The following is a 23,633-nucleotide window of genomic DNA, read 5'->3' as shown; positions in this document are numbered from 1 at the left end:
GACATATACACACAGACGCGCGCGCACGCACATACACACACAGACACACACACACACACACACACACACACACACACTCACAAACACTTTTATCGCATTTGGGTTAAGGACAGATATTTGAAGAGACACTTCATATATCCACTCTCTGCAGACTGCGAGAACAATATCACGTACATATGTCGCGGCATCTGTGCGCTAATTCACGTTGTGATCACAGTAGCGTCAGCCATCGTAGAACTTGGTGCCGTTCTACAAAGCGATCTTAGCGCTGAGGTGATCGTAACGCCCATTACCTTAACATCGGCTTACGACAGTCGTAGCGCTAAAGTTGTTTTGTACAACGGCACCCAGGCCGTAGCCTTTGGAACATGGAACAGCTCTGTCATATCGATATACTTCATGAGCTCTTTTGAAGGTACCACAGAACAGACTTCCAATACCCCGTGTCTGTCTCAATAGCTACAATATGGATGGACTGGTTACAATGGCCGAGCCGAATGAATATATCTTGGAAAGATGACATCAGGCAACATCGTCTTATTAAAGGCTGTCTCTGATTTGACTTATATTCCATGGCGGGTGATATACACACAACAACCTTGTTAACTCGAGGGCCTGGGAACATCGAGTATGTGCCATCCTTTCGTGGATCGAGACATGCGGACAGCAATGTCGATAGGGGATATGCCAGGAGTGCACGGTTACATCGTTCAGACGATTCTTGAGATGAGTTATTTCGAATAAAAGATGTTTTTCACATCGCCATAAAAAGTAAACCAGGTCATGCCTCGCCAGTGAAAGTATTCTCACACAATCAGATTCAAACATAGCTTCTATCAACAGAGAGCTAAGGATCAAATGCTGAGTATGAAAGTGACCATTATTTGTTAAAGTTATTTTTGTCATCTTTTTTATATAGCAATAAATTTCTCCATCAACCAAGTCAGCGAGCTTGACCACCCCATCCCGTCAGTCGCCTCTCACGACAAGAATATAGCTGAAGACCTATTCTTCTCCGGATCTTAGTTACAATTGTTTCCATGGCATTGATTGGCCAACAAAGCAATTTTTGCGCTTATGTTTCCATAAACCGAAACCAAATAAGCCACGCCCACTATCGGTCTAAGTACTGCTTCCTGATTGGCTAATAATAGGGTGGGCGGGGCTTGTGTTGCACTTTTGCCCTGTATGATGTCACTGATTTCGTACTGTTGTCAACAGCGCTGTGTTAAAGATTGGGTAAGCAGTCTGTGAAGTTATGTATGATGACTAATTTATTATAACTGACTTCAATATGTTTTGCATTTTGTAAAGTAAAACCGCGAAAACTGGAGTACTCACTGCCTACTGCATACCTCCATAAACGCAAAAAATATTCTTAATTAACCGTAAATAACAATGTTACCCATATACGACCGTTGACTTAACTGTATCAGATTGAAGCGATTGTTTTCAGGTGTTTGATAGGCATAACTATTAGTTGACGGATGAGGTGAGGTGAAATTGGGTTTAACGTCGCGTCCAAGATTATTGCACTTATATAGCGACGTGCATGCACGTGTATGTGTGTGTGTGTGGCTGCTTGTACTAGTCCGGACTGATGCCGATTTATAGTGCTAGCTCACTGAGATACCATGCCGCAGTTTAACATGAATACCCCACTCAGACACAGTATACTGACTCCGAGCCGACCAGTCCTTGTTTTAGCCCCTTAATGCCGAGCGCCAGACAGGGTAACAACAAGTACAATCTTTTAACGTCTTTTTGTATGACGCGGCCCGGGATCGAACCCTGGACCTTCCGCTCTCCGGGCGGACGCTAGTTGACGGATGATAAAGTAGACACACTGTATGGATAACAACTGCTTGTTTTACTGCAATGGCGACGTTTCGGTATAGATCCTTATACCACAGATCCTTAAATCCTTAGATCCTTATACCGTCGTCAAACAACGGTGTAAAGATCTATACCGAAACGTCGCCATCACAGTAAAATATAGAAGTTATTATCCATAAATTGTGTCTACTTTGTGATCTTGTTTTATAGATAAATATGTGATATGAATAAGTGATCGTCGGCCTTGTCCTTCAACACACTGGCTGCACAACCATATCATATACAGTTTAACCCCGTCAATCCGTAAAGCACCGTCCTCAGTGAAATCGTCCGGATTAACAAATAATCCGGACATGATCATGAGGTAACGTAATTCAGTTGCTGTTGGAGATGAGTTTGAGTATTCATTTGATGTAAGCTTTTCCAACAGCTCTTTAATCGATCTCTTAAATAAAAATATGTTAAGTTTCAAGTCTGTGTCGTTATTTAAGACAAGTTTGACTAGTAACAGTAACTTTGTAAACATGGAAGCTGTTCCAGTAGCAAGTGCCCGGAAAGGGGGGTTTTCGGATTAACGAGAAACCATATTACTGTGTATCAAATCGAAATACGAAAACCTTAAGAAGTTGATTTGTCCGCGTCTTTAACACGATGGAGGAGTCAGATTCACTGGATAGTCGACAATGGTGCGTGCAGTCGATGGCAACATATTCGTCATACAAAACAGTCAGTTATATCGAGGCCATAAAACAAATCGATGCTGACACACATTATGCCTTGTATTGCAGTTTGATCGAAGGTAATAAATTTACAATGGACACGTACAACAGACGCAGTGACAATAGTTGTCTCATTTTGATGAACATAATGGACAAATAAATGTTATGTGAATGTCCTTCATAACCCTCCTTCTACTAATGTATTAAAAGGACCTTTCTCAGCACACCGGGACGCGCGTAATTATAGAGTACTTCCGTTACCCACCTCGGGCAGCAATGGCGTAGTGATATTTCAGTCATTCCATGTAAACCGTATCCCTCCATCCTGTGCTTTCCGATTAGTTATATGGGGCGGTGGGGTAGCCTAGTGGTTAAAGCGTTCATTCGTCACGCCGAAGATCCGGGTTTGAATCCCGACATGGGTACAATGTGTGAAGCCCATTTCTGGTGTCCCCCGCCGTGATATTGCTGGAATATTGCTAAAAGCGGCGCAAGACCTTACTCACTCACTCCAATTAGGGATGATATTAGGTGTACACTTTGATTTGAACAAATGCAAGCTGACAACCATGTAAGGTTTACTACTGCCCCTTACCCTGTCTGGCTCTCGGCATTCAGGGGCTAAAACAAGGACTGGTCGGCTCGGAGTCAGTATACTGTGTCTGAGTGGGGTATTCATGTTAAGCTGCGGCATGGTATCTCAGTGTGCTAGCACTATAAGGCATCAATCCGGACTAGTACAAGCAGCCACACACACACACACACACACACACACACACACACACACACACACACACGTTTTCGATTTCCCATGTACAATGTGAAACCAATTTGTGTGTCACCCGCCTTGATCCTGCTGGAATATTGCTAAAGCAGCATAAAACCATCCTATTCGCTCCAGGGTGCAGCCAAATGAGATTCAGTGATAAATACGGTGTCCACTTAAGCTTTTTATTTCGAAATGTGCCTATGTTGACGAAACAGCGAACGGGTACCCGGTAGGTTCAGATGGCAATGTAAATCCAAAATCTCACAACTTTGGTGGTATACTTCCCGGGGAGGTGAGAATGCAATTCCAATTCACACTGATTCCATGTTCTGGGGATATCTACCCAACACCATGAACACATGTTCGGCCGAGAACATATTGCCGATGGTATTAACCAAATTAACCAGATTTGAATGTTCAGAGAAACGAGAAATTGCGTCAACTTTCCATGATGTATCAATATTGGGTGATCTGTGCATGGGTTCCTACGAGTTCACATCGTCATTGGGTAAACGCAGATACGTCATCAGTAGTCAAAAAGTGTGTGTGTGTGTGCGTGCATGCGTGCGTGCGCGTGCGTGCGTGCGTGCGTGTGCGTGCGTGCGCGTGCGTGCGTGCGTGCGTGCGTGCGTGCGTGCGTGTGTGTGTGTGCGTGCGTGTGTGTGTGCGTGCGTGCGTGTGTGTGTGTGTGTGTGTGTGGTCCTTGGGGGGATGTTTTAATCAGTCTACAAATAAGTTAAATTAAGATAAAATCAGTTGTATTTATACATACATGGTTTGAGTTTTTAAATAGAGTTCTCAGCAAACGCAACCCATGGGCGAAATAAATTATTAATATATTAGATGAATTCATTTAAAATGAGCTGAATTATGTGTCATGATACTAGTTTAAATTTTGAGTTTTGGAAACATTTTTTTTTTTTCTTCCTTGGTATTAAAAAACATAATATGTCTCAGTTAATATGACAAAATGACTCATTGTTTTCCCCATATATTCAATACAGCTTACATCTGTCACCGATACTCAATACTCAATCACTCGACCGCAGTGTCATTGAATCATGCAAGATCTTCGATTAGATCTACTTTTGTCCCTCACCTCTGTTACCATCAGTTGCCGCATTATGTAATAACCATGGTTACTGTAATGTTCATTACCTTGAAGATTCCGTTGCCTTCTAAGTCGTATGTTGTCACTGTTCCAACGTCACGGTTTCGTGAGAGTTTTGAACGCAGAAGTTATCACTATAGTGGAGTATCAGCATAGTTATTACCACAGTGGGGTAACAGCATAATGATCAGTGAGTGAGTGAGTGAGTATGGTTTTACGCCGTTTTTAGCAATATTCCAGCAATATCACGGCGGGGGACACCAGCAATGGGCTTAACACACTGTACCGATGTCGGATATCGAACCCGAGTCTTCGGCGTTACGAGCGAACGCTTTAACCACTAGGCTACCCGACCGCCCCGCTTAATGATTATCATACAGGAGTAGTAGCTACAGCTTTGACGTCTTTGCAGAGGCATTGCCAATCACTTTTTGGTTTGTTTGTTTGTTGTTTAACGCCGCACGCAGCAATATTCCAGCTATATGACGGCGGTCTGTAAATACTCGTGTCTGGACCAGACAATCCAGTGATTGACATCATGAGCATCGATCCACGCAATTGGGATACGATGACATGCATCATCCAAGTCAGTGAGCCTGACCACCCGATCCCGTTAGTCGCCTTTTACGACAAGCATAGTCACCTTTTACGGCAAGCTGGGTTGCTGAAGACCTATTTTACACCGGATCTTCACGGGTCGCCTACCACTTTGACAGAAACAGTAGCTAAATTAGCAGTAACCGCAGCAGCTTTGACAGAAACAGTAGCTATAGTAGAAACCAAACCAGCTTTACTGAAAGTTGTTGCTGTTACTAATATATCAGAAAGTTATACAGTAGCTGTATCAGAGTGACTTAAAATTTAATGTCACATCGGAAATACTTCAGCCATATCGCGACGAAGCTATATCGGAACAGATTTCAGTAGGTTTGATCGAAGCAGCTGACATTTTAGTAAACAAAGCAACCTTGACACAAACAGTAGCTGCACACAACCACTGCAAATGTGACAGCTTTGAGTGAGTGAGTGAATTGGGTTTAACGCCGCTTTGAACAGTATTCCCGTTATATCGCGGCGTGTCAGCTTAATGTGGGAGGGAAGCCCGAAGTTTAACTTTGGTGAAACTCAACCCATTCGATTCGAACCCAAACTCATAAGTGTTTTGCGTGTCCCAAGGATGCAGCTCTGCACAGCGAATTGCGTCGCCATAGACAACTGGGCCACCCGTGCCCCCCTTTAGCTGAAGCAATAGAAACTTGTAGTGACCGTCGTAGCATCTAACGTTGAAACGGTAGTTACAGTGGAAGTAGCATCAGCAACATTGGCTGCTGTCATTGAACTAGCCTTGCTCCAAGGCTGAACTAGAGAAAGTCATGGATGTGTAGTAATTCTAGGCAAGTCTACATGTGTGGATAGTTATGACTCCAGTCTCTTATAGGGAAAACTTGTTCGTATTATTTACATAATCTCGAAATTATGATTTAAACTAATAAATATTGCCTTAGAGACTTGTGCAAGTCTATCATTGAAGAAATAGTTACAATTATAGTAACATTGATTAGTGCCATGATTACCGTCCTGTAAGTAACAATCTCTATAGGTTTCATCACCCCGCGGAACCCCCCGGTGACAATCTGCGACAGACCGGTGACTCGGCAATACTCGGCTACTGTCGCCAGCACATACATCTGTAGCTGCTAATTGTTTCTCTCCGATGTCCTTACACTTCTCCCCCAGCTCATAATACTCGGAAAATCAATCCTGGGTCCAAACGAGATAATTGACTCAACAGAACATTTGCTTGTAGAGAGCCGGTAAGTTGATAGGCTGGGAAACATTGCGGTAGAGAAGGCGACAGATCTCCTCCGCCAGCCAGGCTTCTCTCAGCACTTGATCACTGTGGTCTGCAGGAGTACCAGGCGAACAGGTTGTAGTGGTAGGTTGTCTGGAGTGTTTGTACCAATGGCAGATTATGCTTGGTGTTGGGACTGGCGGGTGACTGGGAAAAGGGAAATGTGACGGTTGTGTTTAGATTTGTGCTCCTTCAATAAGGGTGCCAGTACCATGAGTGTCAACTCGTCGTCGTGGAACGCGAACTTGACAGTGGCGTACTTGGATATTCTCGGATTTATAAACGGAAAAAGCGGTAAGTGAATATCTAACTGATATGATTTAGCTTCATGTTTATCAAGATAGTTCTGTTGCGTAAGTGTAAGGAGATATGCCTAAATCAAACCAACTCAAGGTCAGTGTCAGTATCATGTTCCTTAATATAAATGTTACAAAGAACCATTATTGTTTTTGTATACAGTGAAACCTCGGTAGAATGGACACTCTGTAAGGGTTTGTAATGTCAAGGGTTATTGTGTCGGGGCTGTAATCTCAAGGGCTATTGTGTCGGGGTTGCAATGTCAAGAGCTATTGTGTCGGGGTTGTAATGTCAATTACTATATTGTGTCGGGGTTGCAATGTCAAGACCTATTGTGTCGGGGTTGTAACGTGAAGGGTTATTGTGTCGGTGTTGTAATGTTAAGAGCTACTGTGTCGGGGTTGTAATGTCAAGAGCTATTGTGTCGGGAGTAGTCAAGAGCTATTGTGTCGGGGTTGTAATGTTAAGAGCTACTGTGTCGGGGTTGTAATGTCAAGGGCTATATTGTGTCGGGGTTGCGATGTCAAGAGCTATTGTGTCGGGAGTAGTCAAGAGCTATTGTGTCGGGGTTTGTAATGTAAAAGCTTATTGTGTCGGGGTTGTAATGTTTTTCAAGGCTATTGTGTTGGAAGTGATTGTGTCAAGGGCTATTGTGTCGGGAGTTGTAATGTCAAGGGCTATTGTGTCGGGGTTGCAATGTCAAGAGCTATTGTGTCGGGGTTGTAATGTTAAGGGCTACTGTGTCGGGGTTTGTAATGTTAAGGGCTATTGTGTCGGGGTTGCAATGCCAAGGCTTATTGTGTCGGGAGTTGTTATCTCAAGGGCTATTGTGTCTGGGTTGTAATGTCAAGAGCTATTGTGTCGGGAGTAGTCAAGGGCTATTGTGTCGGGGTTGCAATCTCTAGGGCTATTAAGTCGGGAGTAGTCAAGGGCTATTGTGTCGGGGTTGTAAACACTAAGGCTATTGTGTCGGGAGTTGTTATCTCAAGGGCTATTGTGGCGGGTTTGTGTTTCTTACAAAACGAAATATTTATCTCCTAATTGTGTCGGGGTTGCAATGTCAAGAGCTATTTCGTCGGGGTTCTAACGTGAAGGGTTATTGTGTCGGGAATGTAATGTCAAGGCTTATTGTGTCGGGGTTGTAACGTGAAGGGTTATTGTGTCAAGGTTTGTTATGTCAAGGGCTAATGTGGCGGGTTTGTGATGTCAAGAGCTATTGTGTCGGGGTTGCAATGTCAAGAGCTATTGTGTCGGGGTTGTAATGTTAAGGGCTATTGTGTCGGGGTTGTAATGTCAAGGGCTATTGTGTTTGAGGTGATTGTGTCAAGGACTATTGGTGTCAAGGCGTTGTTGTGTCAAGGTTTTCACGTCAAGGATTATTGTTCCGGGGGTTATTCTGTCAAGGGATATTGTGTTGGGTCCAATTGACTCAAGGAATATTGTGTCGGGTGAAAGTTATTGTGTCATGTCAAGGATAATTACGTTCGCGGTTATATGTCAAGGCCTGTTGTGTCGGGGCTTGTTGTCACAAGGGCTATTGTGTCGGGAGTTAATGTGTCAAGCTAATTGTGTCGGGATTATGTCAAGGATTAATGTGTCTGGGGTTATTGTCTCAAGGGCTTTTTCGTAAGTGGATTTTGTGTCGGGGATTAATGTTAAATCAGTAACAATATACATAAAATACCATCGATGAGTAATATGATCGTAATTTGAAATCCCTCGTAAATGACATTGACTTAATATGATATTCCATTTTGGATGGCATCGCGGGTCCACAATAGCCAATGTTATTTGTTTTATTCATGAACATATAAGATAAAGATTGTTTCTAGAACGGAAATCAATACAGATGATATTAAGTGAACCCCTGACATATATGTTTGCTGCATCGACTGTCATCTGCCAGCAAATATAGTGTTCCATAATCGCCGGGTTTAGTGAAGTCCACTAGCGAATTTATTTATGTTTGTTTGTTTGTTTGTTTGTTTAACGCCGCACTCAACAATATTCCTGCGATATGACGTCGGTCTGTAAATAATTGACTCTAGACCAGACAATACAGTGTTTGACGTCATGAGCATCGATCAACGCAGTTGGATGTCGATGACATGAATCAACCAAGTCAACGAGCCTGACCACCCGATCCCGTTAGTCCCCTCTTGCGATAGGCATAGTCGACTTTTACGACAAGCATGGGTTGCTGAAGACCTATTCTACCCCTGATCGTCACGTGTGTTGGTTCCTACTCTCATGAGCATGAATCTTCATAAATTAAGGGCTAAACTGTTTGAACCGTAGTGTCGCCGCCATTGGACCGGTCTCTCATTCAATTGAAAGATGACCGTGTACCGAATGCAGCGCAACGAAAAGAAAACTAATAAACGTATGTGATGGTAAGAGGCGAATGGTCAAGCTCGGTGACTTGGTACCCCAACAACATGGATCGTTGTTCTTGATGTCAATCCCTTGATCCAGACTCTATTGCTCACAGGCCAACGTCATAGAGTTTGAATATTACTGAGTGCGGCGTTAAACAATTTGTTTGTTAAGCAAACAAACAGAACAAATCAGTTGAAAATGCGCAGCACCCATGCTTGTGGTGAGAGCGACTAAATGGTTTTGGCGGTCAGGCTCTGGGACTCGGCCCGGGCCATCATATCCCATAGCGTTGGGGGTGTCGATAAACAATTAACAGACATAATATCCAGATGAACATATTCAGCTCATGGAAGATACATGAAGATACAACGTAGCATTTGACAACGTTCCGGAAAACGTTTACAACCGGGTAACGTTCACACAACGTTGTGACAACGTAATAGAAACGTCAATAACCGGATAACGTTCGTACAACTTTGTAACACCGTAATAGAGACATTCACACAATCGGATAACGTTCATACAACGTTGTAACACCGTAATAGAGACATTCACACAATCGGATAACGTTCATACAACGTTGTAACACCGTAATAGAGACATTCACACAATCGGATAACGTTCATACAACGTTTTGACAGCGTAATAGAGGTCCACACATCTTGATAACATTCATATAACGACGCGACAACGTTATGGAGACGTTCACACATACTGATAACGTTCATACAACGTTGGGGGCACGGGTGGCCCAGTGGTGCAGAGTTGCGTCCCTTGGGCACGCCAGAAACCTATGATTGTGGGTTCGAATCCCGGTTCGCCCCGATTATGTTTCTAGGTTTGTCAGCACCATACCCGTGCTCGAGGGTTTCACCGAAGTGGTAAACGTCTGAGACCTGCATCACTTGGGACTTTCCTCCCACATTAAGCTGACACGCCGTGATATAACTGGAATACTGTTAAAAACGGCGTTAAACCCAACTCACTCACTCATACAACGTTGTGACAACGTAAAAGAAACGTTCACAGATCCTGGTAACTTTCACATGTGCACCTCAAGTCTGAATTTGTTTCATAAATAACACGATGTTGACATCACACGACTTCAAACCGATGCTTAACTAATTCCAATAATCCTGCTCAATGTGATGAAGAGGCCAACCACAGGGTTGGCATCTGATCGACAGCACGACAATCTAGTTGATCTCTTCATCCACGCAGAGTGGAAACAGCACATACCGCCGACTGACTCTAACAGAATCATGGCCTACATTCCAGACACGCAAGGTCGGGGACAAAAATTGAATATAGGACAGAAGTAAAAATCCTGAAAGTCACGAGTAGCGGCGGGCGTCCATGTTCCTTTTGTGAATGGTGCGATGTGGCTTGCCTGTCTCGGGGGCCAATACTCAGGGTGATTACACCAGCTTAGTTGCAGAGCAAAGCTCGTCTGTTTCCAGCTTTGCTCACAGTCGGTTCAATGATTCTCAAAGACAGCGGTGTATTTCGCAGAATTAGTTTGGCTTCTCTATTAATGAGATTGACCGTCAGTGTTGAGGTAGGCTTTTGTGGATAGTGCTATTCTCACAGGCCAAATACGACTGGTGGCAGTTACGTGGTTACTAGGAGACACAGATACGGCCTCTTCATCCTTGCTGTTGTACCCTGGGTAGTTTCGTCTTGTCTGTGGTATCCTGGGTAGCTTGACAACCATATCTATTTATACACTCGGGGCGATTGGGTAGCCTAGTGGTTAAAGTGTTCGCTCGTCAAGCCGAAGACCCGGGTTCGATTTCCCATATGGGTACAATGTGTGAAGCCCATTTGTGGTGTCCCCTGTCGTGATATTGCTTGAATATTGCTAAATGCGGCGTAAAACAACGCTCACTCACTCACTGTTTATACACTGGGTAGTTTTACCTTCATCTCTTAACTACCCCAGATAGATCTAATTTACCTCCATAATTTTGATAATCTCGGGACCTACTCCGTAGTTTAGTGGATAAAGCATCAGCATCTACCCGGAGAACGGAGGGTCGGTGGTTCCATCCCCGGTCGCGATATACTTTAAGACTTAAAATATGGTACTTGTTGTTGCCCTGCCTGGCGGTCTGCATTCAGGGGATAGAATGACTGGTCGTCTCGGAGTCAATATACTGTGTCTGAGTCGGGTATCCATGGTAAACTGCGACATGGTATCTCAGTGGGTAAGGACTAAAAAAATCAGAATTAGTTCGAACATGCTTGCACGTCGCAAAAATGTTCAATCATCTCGAACGCGACGTTACATGCCATGTTACCTTACCTCACCTCACCAGATACCCCGGGTAGTTCTACCTTCACATTTTTTGTATTCGGGTAGCTCTACCTCCACATGTTTTATACACTCGGTAGTTCTACCCTTATATCTGTGGTACCCTAGGTGATATCGCCTCAGTCTTACTCCTTTACGTTGACATCAGAGTGATACGAGATGAAGAATAAAGGCTGGGTGAGTGAGTGAGTGAGTGAGTGAGTGAAGTGCGTGTCTGAGTGAGTGAGTGAGGAAATGCGAATTATTCATTTCATGGCGCTGTTTTAAACTGAGTGGGCGGTTCTTACAAGAAGAGAGCCTTGATTGGTTTATATGTGTCCATCGTGCGTTGTACATCAGTCAGAAACATGTCATAATGGGATGAGGCCAGTGAACAGTATGAGTGTATTTCTTGTTTAACGCTGATGTCTGCAACATTCTAGCTACATCATGGCGGACGAGTCGAGGCTGGACCAGACAAACTCGGAGTTGATATTATGAGCATGCGTTTGTGGTACGACAGCATTCAACCAAGTAGACTGAATTAAGGATCCTCTTACGACCAATAATACCTTGTCCTATCCGGGTCCCATGAACAGTACTATGTAGAAATATGGAATAAAGTCTATGGTGTATAATCATTATTAATATGAAAGTTGGCTGTCAGTAGCCATGAGTACCGTTAACAATCCCAAATATGCATGACATTCTCACAGCGTACATGCTGTAACTGGACCGCCAGTGACATTTAACGATCGACATGTTGTCACACAGAGTGTATTTAGGATCTACTTATTTAGTAAGTAAGTTATCTAATTGTGTAAGGTCATACGACATCAATTATTCATACTTAGTGTTATTGTGCCGATAATTATGTTGGCAGCTATTCTGCGAATATTCACACTCTGCAATACGTATGTGACGTGTGTTTGGATACGTTGAAGTACTTGATGCAGCAACGCTTGGGTTCTTTCCTTTTCGCTGGAAAACAGTTCACAAATTTGAAATTTGTATATTAACAATGTATTTTCATTCTCTTTCTCTTTCAGTGTTAACATACCCTTGGAAGTAGATGAAATAAACACCCTGATCACAATTGTATAAAGAGAGAGTGAGTTGGGTTTAACGCCGCTTTTAACAGTATTCCAGTTAGATCACGGCGTGTCAGCTTAATGTTGGAGGAAAGCCCGAAGTGATGCAGGTCTCAGACGTTTACCACTTCGGTGAAACCCACGAGCACGGGTATGGTGCTGACAAACCTAGAAACATAATCAGGGCGAACCGGGATTCGAACCCACAATCATAGGTTTCTGGCATGTCCAAGGGACGCAACTCTGCACAGCGAATCGCGGCGCCTTAGACGACTTGGCCACCCGTGCCCCCAATTGTATAAAGAAAGAATTGTTCAAATGGTTTGAGCAAGTGAATAAGTCTGAAATGCACAGCGAGCTTGCTGAGTTCTAGCTATAATGGGGCCATCTACATTTCTTATATTAACACTGACAATATTACAAAGCCCCCTTGTTTTTCGTCCTTTTCGCCCGGCTGATCGGGGGGGGGGGGGATGTCGAAAAAAATTATATCGCCCCAGAGAATATGCTTCAGTCTGTTGAAAAACAGAAATTGCCTGCCACCAAAAAAAGTACATTGATGCAAGGTGTCTTTCTTAAAACAAATATTTCGACGTCTTAATGTTGTAGTGGTAGCTGAAACACTATCTAATTTCCATAATATCCCTTATTATACACCATCACATTTTGATATGCTGTAGCGGCGGGGGCTGTCTGACGAACGTTAAACATACAGAAGTCCATGTTAACAGGAATAATTATTCCGTCTCTTCGGGAGAATATGACAGGTAATGTGATCATACAGCCTCCAACATTACTCCTACCACAGCCTTTCAACGATACAAATAATTCATCCATCTACATGGTACAGCCACCCTTTGAGAAAACGTCGTGCCGATCTTCAAGCTTCCCCTTCACGCGTCTAAATAATTAACCCTATCGATCCAAAGTGCTTATCCACGTCCTTGTAAATTAGGTGGGACATCTGTGTCTTTACGATGGGTCAAGTAAATTATCCAGCGTTTGGACAAGGCTCTTCCAGGCACTGGTACTTCGGATATCTTGATAAAAACCAGAAATTGTTATTCACTTTCTGACTACGGCTCTTGTATAGATCTTGAGCGAGTGAAACAAAACCTGTTTGTTGTTTATTACTGATACCATTTTATTTCATTGCGATTAAACAATGTCCATTAAATATATTATTGATATATATTGTTTGGATATATTGTTAAAGTTAACATGAATTGAATAAATGAAATAACTAGGTACACAAATATTTCAACAACTTTCTCAATCGCTTGTCCACAATCTTCTTTGATCATTTCTTAACCATCTTCGAAACAATTCATGACTCTTTAACAATCTTTTAACAGATTGCTTCCGAGTTACCGCCAATTACATAGTTCTCTATCTTTGAACTCTTTCCAATTGATCTTTCGTTAATTAACTATCTTTGGCTGATTCCAGATTACCGTCGTCTTCATATTTAACTATCTTTGACTGAGTCTTTAATTAGCAGTAGTTCCTAACGTACTCGACATTAGCCTTCGGTCCACATGCATCCATCATACATTAGTCTTTAATTAACAGTAGTTCTTACCGATGAAGTGTCCTGTAGTCATGGAGCTTCTTAACGGTCTTTAAGTCTCCGCTGTCTTGTGATTGGCCTTTCATGTGTGACTATGTAATTTGTTCTCAGCATTATAATACAGTGCGCCAATGAGGATGGCTCAGTCGTTTACGGTGCCGCAATGTGGTGAGAGACTTTCGTCCCAGAATACCCGTTGGTTCGAATCGCCAGAACCTATGATTGTGGGTTCGAATCCCTGTCCGCCCCGATTATGTTTCTAGGTTTGTCAGCACCATACCCGTGCTCGTGGGTTTCACCGAAGTGGTAAACGTCTGAGACCTGCATCACTTCGGGCTTTCCTCCCACATTAAGCTGACACGCCGTGATGTAACCGGAATACTGTTAAAAGCGGCGTTAAAACCAACTCACTCACTTACTAAGACTTTTACCACTTTTTGAAACCCACCAGCACGGTGCTAACAAACTAAGAATCATAACCAATGCTATTTAGGATTCGAACGCCTAATCCCTGCATTCTGGCACGATTAACAGGTCCGTGTGTGCACATTGAAGTACCGATTTATTTAAGACGTTTCTTTATGCATATCGTGGTTGAAGCAAAACCAGTTCAATCAATGGTGTCAAGACCCCTGACCTACTCCACTCGATAATACTGAATTCCTCATAGACCATGTGTTCTTTCTAAGCAAGCAGGGGCACCCAGGGACTTGTTCTGATGCATCACGAAGGCCACGTCAACATCCAAACTAAACGTATCACACGTTAGAGCAACAATCAAAGCTTTATACGGAAGCAGGGTCGAGATTTCAGAGCCACACAGTTGTTTGCATTTTACTCGGCGGAATCATGATAGTTTGACCTAGTCAGGAACTTGACATCAGCGGAGGTCGTATTCTGTGAGGGACTGTATTGATCGGTGCCGAGATTCTGGTGCGGAGGCGGCGATATACAGGAACTGTTGAATACTTCAGCGGTTCCGTTCCTTGCAACAATATATATTAATATATTAATATATATTGGGTTTAACGCCGCTTTTAACAGTTTTCAGTCATATCACGGCGTGTCAGCTTAATGTGTGAGGAAAGCCCGAAGTGATGCAGGTCTTAGACGTTTACCACTTCGGTGAAACCCATGAGCACGGGTATGGTGCTGACAAACCTAGAAACATAATCGGAGCGAACCGGGATTCGAACCCACAATCATAGGTTTCTGGCGTGCCCAAGTGACGCGACCCTGCACAGCGAATCGCGGCACCTCAGACGACTGGGCCACCCGTGCCACCTCCTGAAAAGGAGCAAATATCTTAACACTGTGCCATAGTAGTATTCGAGTTCACACAGTGAACTGTTTATTCACTACTTCTGTTGACCGGATACATTCGTCATTGAAAAGTGATATTGATGTAGAAGTAGCTACACATTTAAAAAGAATATTATGTGATACAGGTTATGGTCGAAGAAAAAATAGTTAATTAAATGTGGCATCATTTTAATTGTTTTAATTTTAAAAAATTCAAAATTAACTTTACTGCACATCTGTTTTTGTTTTCAGGGGATGGTCGTGGAAATCAGTCATCATTTACACGTAGGTATAACTTAATCCCTCGTGAAGATCCGGGTAACAACTGGTCTTCAGCAACCCATGCTTGTCGTAAGAGGCGACTAACGGGATCGGGCGGTCAGACTTGGTTGATGCATGTCATCATCCCAATAGCGTAGATCGATGCTCATGATGTCAATCACCGGATTGTCTGATAACGGACCACCGTCATATGGATGGAATATTGCATAGGCTATTAGTAGCGGGTTCTCCCAAATTAATCAATAATTTATAGACGTTTAGACTGATTTAATAAATACATCATATTAAAATGAAAAATAATGTCTTCACAACCAATCGGTCATCAATTTATGAGAGACATCAAAATAAAAAGATATATACGAATATATACAAAGAGGACATAAACCAATTAACTATTAGTGTATAAAATTAATACAATTTCTATTTCTCAGGGGCGATGGGTTAGCCTAGAAGTTAAAGCATTCGCTCGTCACGCCGAAAACCCAGGTTCGATTCCCGACGTGGGTACAATGTGTGAAGTCCATTTTTTGGTGTCCCCCGCCGTGATATTGCTTGAATATTGCTAAACACGGCTTAAAACCACACTCATTCACTCACTATTTGTCGTATATTTTCACATTGAATTACATGACAAAAAGATATATTCAGACAATATAAGTGTGTGCCAACCTTTGGGGCCGTTATAGGTAATGTGGTATAGGGAAAATATAAAACAGTATTGTCAAAACAGTTCATGTGTATCTATCTACACAGCACAATCACTGAGTCGTCCGCAGTGTATGATATATCCAGAGTAGTTCTGTTATAATATGTGTACAGTATGCAAATATTATCTCCATTATCGGATCTCCTGTATATATTTCTGTGTCTAATGTTTAATGCATGTTATTGTACGTGTGACATATACGGACAACTTATTCAGTGGTAATTTCATTGTCATTCCTTCGCCAAATAAAATAAGTATATATTTGAACATTATTTAGGGTCACACACACACACACACACACACTAACACTAACACACACACACACACACACACACACACACACACACACACACACACACACACACACACACACACACACACACCAACCCCGCCTCAGACCTGCATTACTGGGGGCTTTCCTCCCACACTAAGCTGCCACGTCGTAAAATAACTGGAATACTGTCCAGTTGACCTACTTCAATCTCAACGTCACGGAACATGCATAATCAGGTCCCATTTTAACCATCCAACAAATATTATATTTCCACCTTTTTTCACAAGTACGCATGGCATTGCGCTGTGGGACGGAGTTATTTTACAAATAACAGCTTTGATGGGCCAAGATTTCATCAGTGTCAAGTCAAACTATTACAACAGAGCAAACAGTGAAATTATACTCCATGTATCCTGCAAGCCTAAATTTCATCCAATCAGCATCGAGCCTTCTGATTCCTCCGTGCGAGTGAGCGAATCATTCAGAACAGAATATCTAATTTCTTGACCGACCAGGCCCGAATGTTAGTAATAAAGGCCGCGCCATTATATTGATTCATACCCTGAGACTTGAGTAAGGATGGTTACGCTGCTTTGATCAAGCAATATCACAACACCTAAATTGAGTTTCACACATTGTACCAATTTGGAGAATCGAACCTAGGCCTTTGAAGTGACGAGCGAACGCTTTAACCACTAAGCTACCCCAGAGACCTAGAAGCTACTTAGGTTGTATTATTTACAAACACTATTTCTGAGACATCGATTGCCTATTTCCGCTTTATGTGTGATGAAAGTAATAAAAATCAGATATTTTACGATACCTCTCTGAGCAAAGATCTGAGGACATCTTCAAAGTTCGCGTCTAGGTGAACTTTCTAATCAGCCAATCAGCGTCAAGGCTTCTTAATTCTCGGTACGATTGAGCTGATCTTTCACAACACCATATTTGATGTTTTGACCGACCAGTCCCGAATGTAAATATCAAATGGCGCGCATTTAAATTGTTTCGCATAATTTATAAACCTTGTCGTTTCTGAGCGCCATGACATCTTCACCCAAAGGCAGCACAATCGAAAGATGATTTTAGTTCCATATGGGATTTTGCGTTAAAGTCGAAATTTTCTAAAGAAATCAAGTTGAATCGTTTTAGAAAGCTGATTGGCTCAAGAATACATTCTTCATTTACATTTGGCAGTAAATCTCGCCTGGGTTCACCCGACGTGACCTGCTATTACCTTCAATGGGGTCGCCAGGTCCTCGCGCAGAGAGGCATCTTGTCGGAGTAAAACATTCTGATTTTGTCTGTATGATTTGATTCCAGTGTCCGACTTCAACAAACCCACCGCCGTCGCCAACTACATCATCATCCTCATCTTCCTCTTCCCTGTCGTCGTCATGTCCATCATGTGCTTCCTCCGGATCAGGGTCAACATGATCAGCCGGAGGGACAAGGGCTACTGGAGACAGAGGGAATACCTGTACAGGTGAGAGGGGGCGGGGCGTGGTGAGAGGGGACAGGGCGTGGTGAGAGGGGACAGGGCGTGGTAAGAGGTGGCGGGGCGTGGTGAGAGGGGACAGGGCGTGGTGAGAGGTGGCGGGGCGTGGTGAGAGGGGACAGGGCGTGGTGAGAGGGGACGGGGCGTTGTGAGAGGGGACAGGGCGTGGTGAGAGGGGATGGGGCGTGGTGAGAGGGGGCGGGGCGTGGTGAAAAGGGGAGGGAGTGTGGTGAGAGGGGACTGGGTGTGGGGGGCGGGGCATTGTGAGAGGGGACGGGGCGTGGTGAAAAGGGGAGGGGCGTGGTGATAGGGGAATAGGCGTCGGGGGCGGGGCTTGGTGAGAGGGGAGGGGGCGAGGTCAGATGGAAGGAGGCGTGGTGAGAAGGGACGGGGTGTGATGTGATGTGAAGGGGCGTGGTGAGAGGAGACGGGGCGTGGTGAGCGGGGAACGGGGCGTGGTGAGAGGGGAACGGGGCGTGGTGAAAGGGGACGGGGCGTGGGGGTGGGGCTAAACGCCAATGCAGCTTTTTGTGAATGGAGGGGGGCATGTGATCATAGAGGGTGGTCCAGGCAGTTTAAATTATTTCAGAGAGGATATTGATATTTTGGACCCCTCTCTTGGACTGCTGGATCTGCCCTTGGTGGTGATCACAAGTTCAGGTACAATGAGGGCTGAGGGTCATCTCGGGGTTATCGGGAAATGTTAATGGCCCGCTTGCATAACAAAATTCACTCTCTCACTCAATATAATGATCAGAAATACCAATGAACCCTAAAGTCTGTCTGTCTGCTAAAATGTTATAAAAACGAGGATTTTGGATCCTCCGGAAAGGCGTCTAGGAAGTATCAATTACTACCGTAAGTGCCTCCTGGTGGAATGTTATACGAACCTGCCGAGATGTAAACACAATGACGTCCTCTCACACCAACGCCCACGTCGTCATCAACTGCGCACCGTCCTCCCCGTGTTGATAGTTCCACGCCGACGACAACGTAATCAGTCGGAAAGATACCTTTCACAGATGGTGTCAGAACACGCATTACATTTTGATATGCATGAATATGTTTTGTTTGTTTTTTCACAAAAAGGCTTATTGTGTAAACACAATGACATCCTCTCACACCAACGCCCATGTCGTCATCAACTGCGCACCGTCCTCCCCGTGTTGATAGTTCCACGCCGTCGACAACGTAATCAGTCGGAAAGATACCTTTCACAGATGGTATCAGAACACGCATTACATTTTGATATGCTTTAATATGTTTTTGGATTTTTTTCACAAAAAGGCTTATTAGAATACGGAATTAAGGAAACGGCTTCAGGTTATATCACATAGAAACTATGTCAGTATGTCGTCTTTTATGTCGCTGATTTTGCTCTCATATTCCATGAAATTAAACGGTCAATCGATATGTAGAGGCTAAAACCTTTCTTAGATGTGTCTGAACATGCGCGAAATAAAGACACAGGTTCGATTCCCGATTCGCCTTGATTATGTATGTAGGTTTGACTGCACCATACCAGTGCAAGTGGGCGCCACCAACGTGGTACACGTCGATGAATGAGTCATTTTGGTCTCTTTCATCCAGATTAAAATGACACGCCGTGAAATAACATAAAACCCAACTCGCTCACTCACTCACTCACTCACTCTATGTTTCAGGGTCCACTCTCTAGCCTCTGCGGCCCCGGTAGCTCCTGAGCTCTCCCAACCACTGACCAATGGCCATTTGTCCAAGAGCGGATCGTGCAGTTCTCAGTCGTCTAAAAAATCCAAAGAATCGGACAAGGTTAACGACGATTCTATCAAATCTGTTTGATGCCAATATACAACCTCATGTCGTGTGTAAATATTCTCAGCTGACATCATCGTTCATAGCGCCTCACTAAAACATGAACCTAAGCTGTCTGCCTGTGGATTTGAATTTTAATTTCGCTATATTGTTTTAAAGTTAAATGTAGAAATATTTAAAAAAGAAAGAAAATCAATTCAAACAGTGATAAAACCTTTATATACTACCTCAAAAAACGTTAAGGACCCGATATTTTCATACGGCTATATTTAATCTGTCATGACCATGACTATTTATTTTTCAAATTTATAAACTAGTTTTGCCTGCTGAAATAACAGACTAATAACATGGTTGGTGAGGTCGATCAGGTGCCGCAATTCGCTCCGCAGAGTTGCGTCCCTTAGACGTGCGTGAGTGTGAGTGAGTGAGTTGGGTTTAACGCCGCTTTTAACAGTATTACAGTTATATCGCGGCGTGTCAGCTTAATGTGGGAGGAAAGCCCGAAGTCATGCAGGTCTCAGACGTTTACCATTTCGGTGAAACCAACGAGTACGGGTATGGTGCTGACAAACCTAGAACCATAATCGGGGCGAACCAGGATTCGAACCCACACACATAGGTTTCTGGCGTGCCCAAGGGACGCAACTTTGCACAGCGAATAGCGGCAACTTAGACGACTGGGCCCCGATCACGTTTCTAGGTTTGTCAGCACATACCCATGTTCGTGGGTTACAAACGTCTGAGATCCTCAAGCTGACACGCCGTGATATGACTGATCAAAGCGGCGATAAACACAACTCACTCACCATGTCGTCACTATGTTGCCCGTTTCGTTCTGATATTCTGTGAAAGTATACCAACTGTTAATCTTAATATAAAGTCACATTTAGGCAGCTACGGACAGTGTTCAGTAGGGTCGAAGTTTATCACGCACTGACTTGATGTTTCTTATCTCTTGTACGTGTACCGTCGTCAACGACATTGTGATAATTCGAATAGCAGTCCCAACGCCCGAGAAGCGACTCAGTGGATAATCTACATTTGAATTCCCTTCAAGAGAAGAAATCCGAGCATCAACGAGCTGGCAGCTATATACGCGAGACAGAGCTTAAAGGGTTATCTCCCTTGACTGTGTTATGATGAAGAGACGCAAACGACACTGAAACGTCATTGAAATCATTGAGATTTCGAGAGAGAAAATCGGAAAACGTTTTGCATGTTTTCCTGAGTTTTAGACTGGCTGCGTAAGTAAGTAAAACAGTACGGTTATATTGTGTCAAATTGTGTGGATTAAGACGTTTCAGAAAAGCGTTACATTACAAAACTGAGCGTTTGTTTTTGTGATAAACGGTAAAGACATTGGATAAAGACCTCATCTCAGATCACGGTGTCATGGCACGATGTCGTGCTCTCGGGTCCACTCGAGTCTATTATTCCGTTACCTACGTTACCTTGCGTTGATATATTGCATGACTTCAAGGTAAACCGTGTAACGCCTGATCCTGTAGTTCGTATAACGTGACGCCTGTTTCTTGAAGCGAGATTATTCCGTGATACCTAAAAATAGGCATACACCTTGATCTGAACACAAGAAAATGGAAACAGTTTGAACAATTATTAACATACACGACCACCGAAACTAGCTCCAAATGAACTAGGTCGCGCCAAGAGGATTCGCTCATGGTGTAAAAGGCGACGGTTCGTCTAAACGTGTGGATGGTGAAGAAAGGCACCCATGTGAAGGATACCGATGTCAACGTTGTTCCTTCAATGAACCTTGCCCTTCAAATGGGCCCAGAGTGTCCTTCTTATCGACATGATCCCGTGGGGGCCTTGAAATACGGTGCCAATAATCGCATGAGATGAAACTGCTGTAAGATTCCAGAAACAACCACGTACGATTCAACATTCTGATATTGTTGAGATGGGCTCTCCTTGTATATTGTGTGCATTAACTGTTTGAGGGAGCATCCATTTTGCCATGTAAATATGTACATAGTATTTAACCTAGTGACGGCAATGCTGGAACATAGAAAGTCGTAGCTGCTGATTACTTACATGAATCTTCATTCCCGATGTGATAAGCTGGATACATTCGAAATGCTGTAGTACATTTATACGACAAAGATTACAGTTTTACAATTGCTCTGGTTTGGGGGTCTACCTGCCGGGGAACGACCTGGTTTGGGGTCTACCTGCCGCGGAACAACCTGGTCTGGGGTCCATCTGCCGGAAAACAACCTGATTTGGGGGCTACCTGCCGGGGAACGACTTGGTTTGGGGTCCATCTGCCGGAAAACAACCTGGTTTGGGGGTCTACCTGCCGGGGAACGACCTGGTTTGGGGTCCACCTGCCGGGGAACGACCTGGTTTGGGGGTCTACCTGACGGGGAACGACCTGGTGTGGGGTCTACCTGCCGCGGAATTATCTGGTTTAAGGTCTACCTGCCGGGGAACGACCTGGTTTGGGGGGTCTACCTGCCGGGGAACGACCTGGTTTGGGGGGTCTACCTGACGGGGAACAACCTGGTGTGGGGGTCTACCTGACGGGGAACGACCTGGTTTGGGGTCCACCTGCCGGGGAACGACCTGGTTTGGGGGTCTACCTGACGGGGAACGACCTGGTGTGGGGTCTACCTGACGGGGAACAACCTGGTGTGGGGGTCTACCTGACGGGGAACGACCTGGTGTGGGGTCTACCTGCCGGGGAACAACCTGCATGGACTGCTGTTTATTTGTTTGTTTGTTGTTTAACGTCCGACTCAGCAATATTCAAGCTATATGACGGCGGTCTGTAAATAATTAAGTCAGGACCAGACAATCCAGTGATTGACATCATGAGCATCGATCCATGCAATTGGAACTCGATGACATGCATCAAGCAAATCAGCGAGCTTGACCACCCGATCCCGTTAGTCGCCTCTTGCGACAAGCATAGTCGCCTTTCCAAGCAAGAATGGGCTGCTGAAGGCCTATTCTACCCCGGATCTTCACGGGACACCTGGCCCGCTGGTACCGGAAGTAAAAGCGGGGGTCGTCTTGGTCTCGTCATGGATAACTAATAACACGAGGTGTATCAGTAAAACATGCCGTTATAGTTTTCAATGGGTGGTTTCGACTAGTGTGAAAATAGTTGTCCAATTCCATGAACTATGCTGCGCAGTGTTTCAACATTTAACATCTTAAATATTAATACCCGACCAACATTTTGTAAATAACTTCCTATCATTGCATTTGTATTGTGAATATATGTTTGGTTAAAACATATTTTATTAACAAAATGTGAATTGGATTAGGTTCAAGTTCTCCAACTTAGGATACCTACTCCCAGATATTTACACAACTGATTTACAACAGAAGGCAAGAAAAGAATAGGAAGATTAGTGAACAGTAAGAAAAATAGTTTACATTTTTTTAATGTTATTTTGTTCTGGTAAATCCCCATTTCCAATGAATATATGTATAGACAATACTTTTGTACGAACTCAATAAAATAATATATTACTCATATATATAATTCTACGTTAATTATTTGAGAGAAAAGACTGTTGCTTTGCAGTATTTCGGTTATATCACGGCGTGTCAGCTTGATGTGGGAGGAAAGCCCGAAGTGATGCAGATCTTGGACGTTTACCGGGGTTCGATCCCCGACCGCGTCATACCAAAAGACGTTAAAAGATGGTACTTGTTGTTACCCTGTCTGGCGCTCGGCATTAAGGGGCTCAAACAAGGACTGGTCGCCTCGGAGTCAGTATACTGTGTCTGAGTGGGGTATTCATGTGAAACTGCGGCATGGTATCTCAGTGAGCTAGCACTATAAATCGGCATCAGTCCGGACTAGTACAAGCAGCCACACACAC

The 23,633-nt window shown here is 43.8% G+C and overlaps 2 protein-coding genes across 2 annotated transcripts; one reads left to right on the top strand and one right to left on the bottom strand.

The window, feature by feature from the left end:
- Nucleotides 1–6,118: 6,118 nt before the first annotated feature.
- LOC124143605 lies at nucleotides 6,119–20,255 on the top strand. The gene is made up of 4 exons (XM_046512629.2): nucleotides 6,119–6,581; nucleotides 15,472–15,504; nucleotides 17,805–17,967; nucleotides 19,644–20,255. The coding sequence occupies exons 1-4, from the start codon at nucleotides 6,500–6,502 to the stop codon at nucleotides 19,798–19,800; spliced, it is 435 nt and encodes a 144-aa protein (XP_046368585.1). The 5' UTR covers nucleotides 6,119–6,499; the 3' UTR covers nucleotides 19,801–20,255.
- A 1,061-nt stretch (nucleotides 20,256–21,316) lies between these two features.
- Nucleotides 21,317–22,494, bottom strand: LOC125377032 (pollen-specific leucine-rich repeat extensin-like protein 1). The gene is made up of 3 exons (XM_048389828.1): nucleotides 22,219–22,494; nucleotides 21,938–22,124; nucleotides 21,317–21,330 (listed from the first exon to the last, which is right to left on the bottom strand). The coding sequence occupies exons 1-3, from the start codon at nucleotides 22,492–22,494 to the stop codon at nucleotides 21,317–21,319; spliced, it is 477 nt and encodes a 158-aa protein (XP_048245785.1).
- Nucleotides 22,495–23,633: the final 1,139 nt, after the last annotated feature.

The sequence above is a fragment of the Haliotis rufescens genome, unplaced genomic scaffold (assembly GCF_023055435.1).
Source record: "Haliotis rufescens isolate VD_foot unplaced genomic scaffold, xgHalRufe1.0.p SCAF_8, whole genome shotgun sequence".
Classification (NCBI taxonomy): Eukaryota; Metazoa; Mollusca; class Gastropoda; order Lepetellida; family Haliotidae; genus Haliotis; species Haliotis rufescens.
This window is presented reverse-complemented; position numbering and strand designations above follow the sequence as displayed.

What these genes read in the sequence shown, in the direction of transcription:
- LOC124143605 (XM_046512629.2), top strand. Translation starts at nt 6,500, where the DNA reads ATGAGTGTCAACTCGTCGTCGTGGAACGCGAACTTGACAGTGGCGTAC. An exon ending in AAATCAGTCATCATTTACAC is followed by an intron (nt 15,505 to 17,804) that starts GTAGGTATAACT and finishes ATTTGATTCCAG; the next exon opens with TGTCCGACTTCAACAAACCC. An exon ending in CAGAGGGAATACCTGTACAG is followed by an intron (nt 17,968 to 19,643) that starts GTGAGAGGGGGC and finishes TCTATGTTTCAG; the next exon opens with GGTCCACTCTCTAGCCTCTG.
- LOC125377032 (XM_048389828.1), bottom strand. Translation starts at nt 22,494, where the DNA reads ATGCAGGTTGTTCCCCGGCAGGTAGACCCCACACCAGGTCGTTCCCCG. An exon ending in ACCAGGTCGTTCCCCGGCAG is followed by an intron (nt 22,125 to 22,218) that starts GTAGACCTTAAA and finishes GTTCCCCGGCAG; the next exon opens with GTGGACCCCAAACCAGGTCG.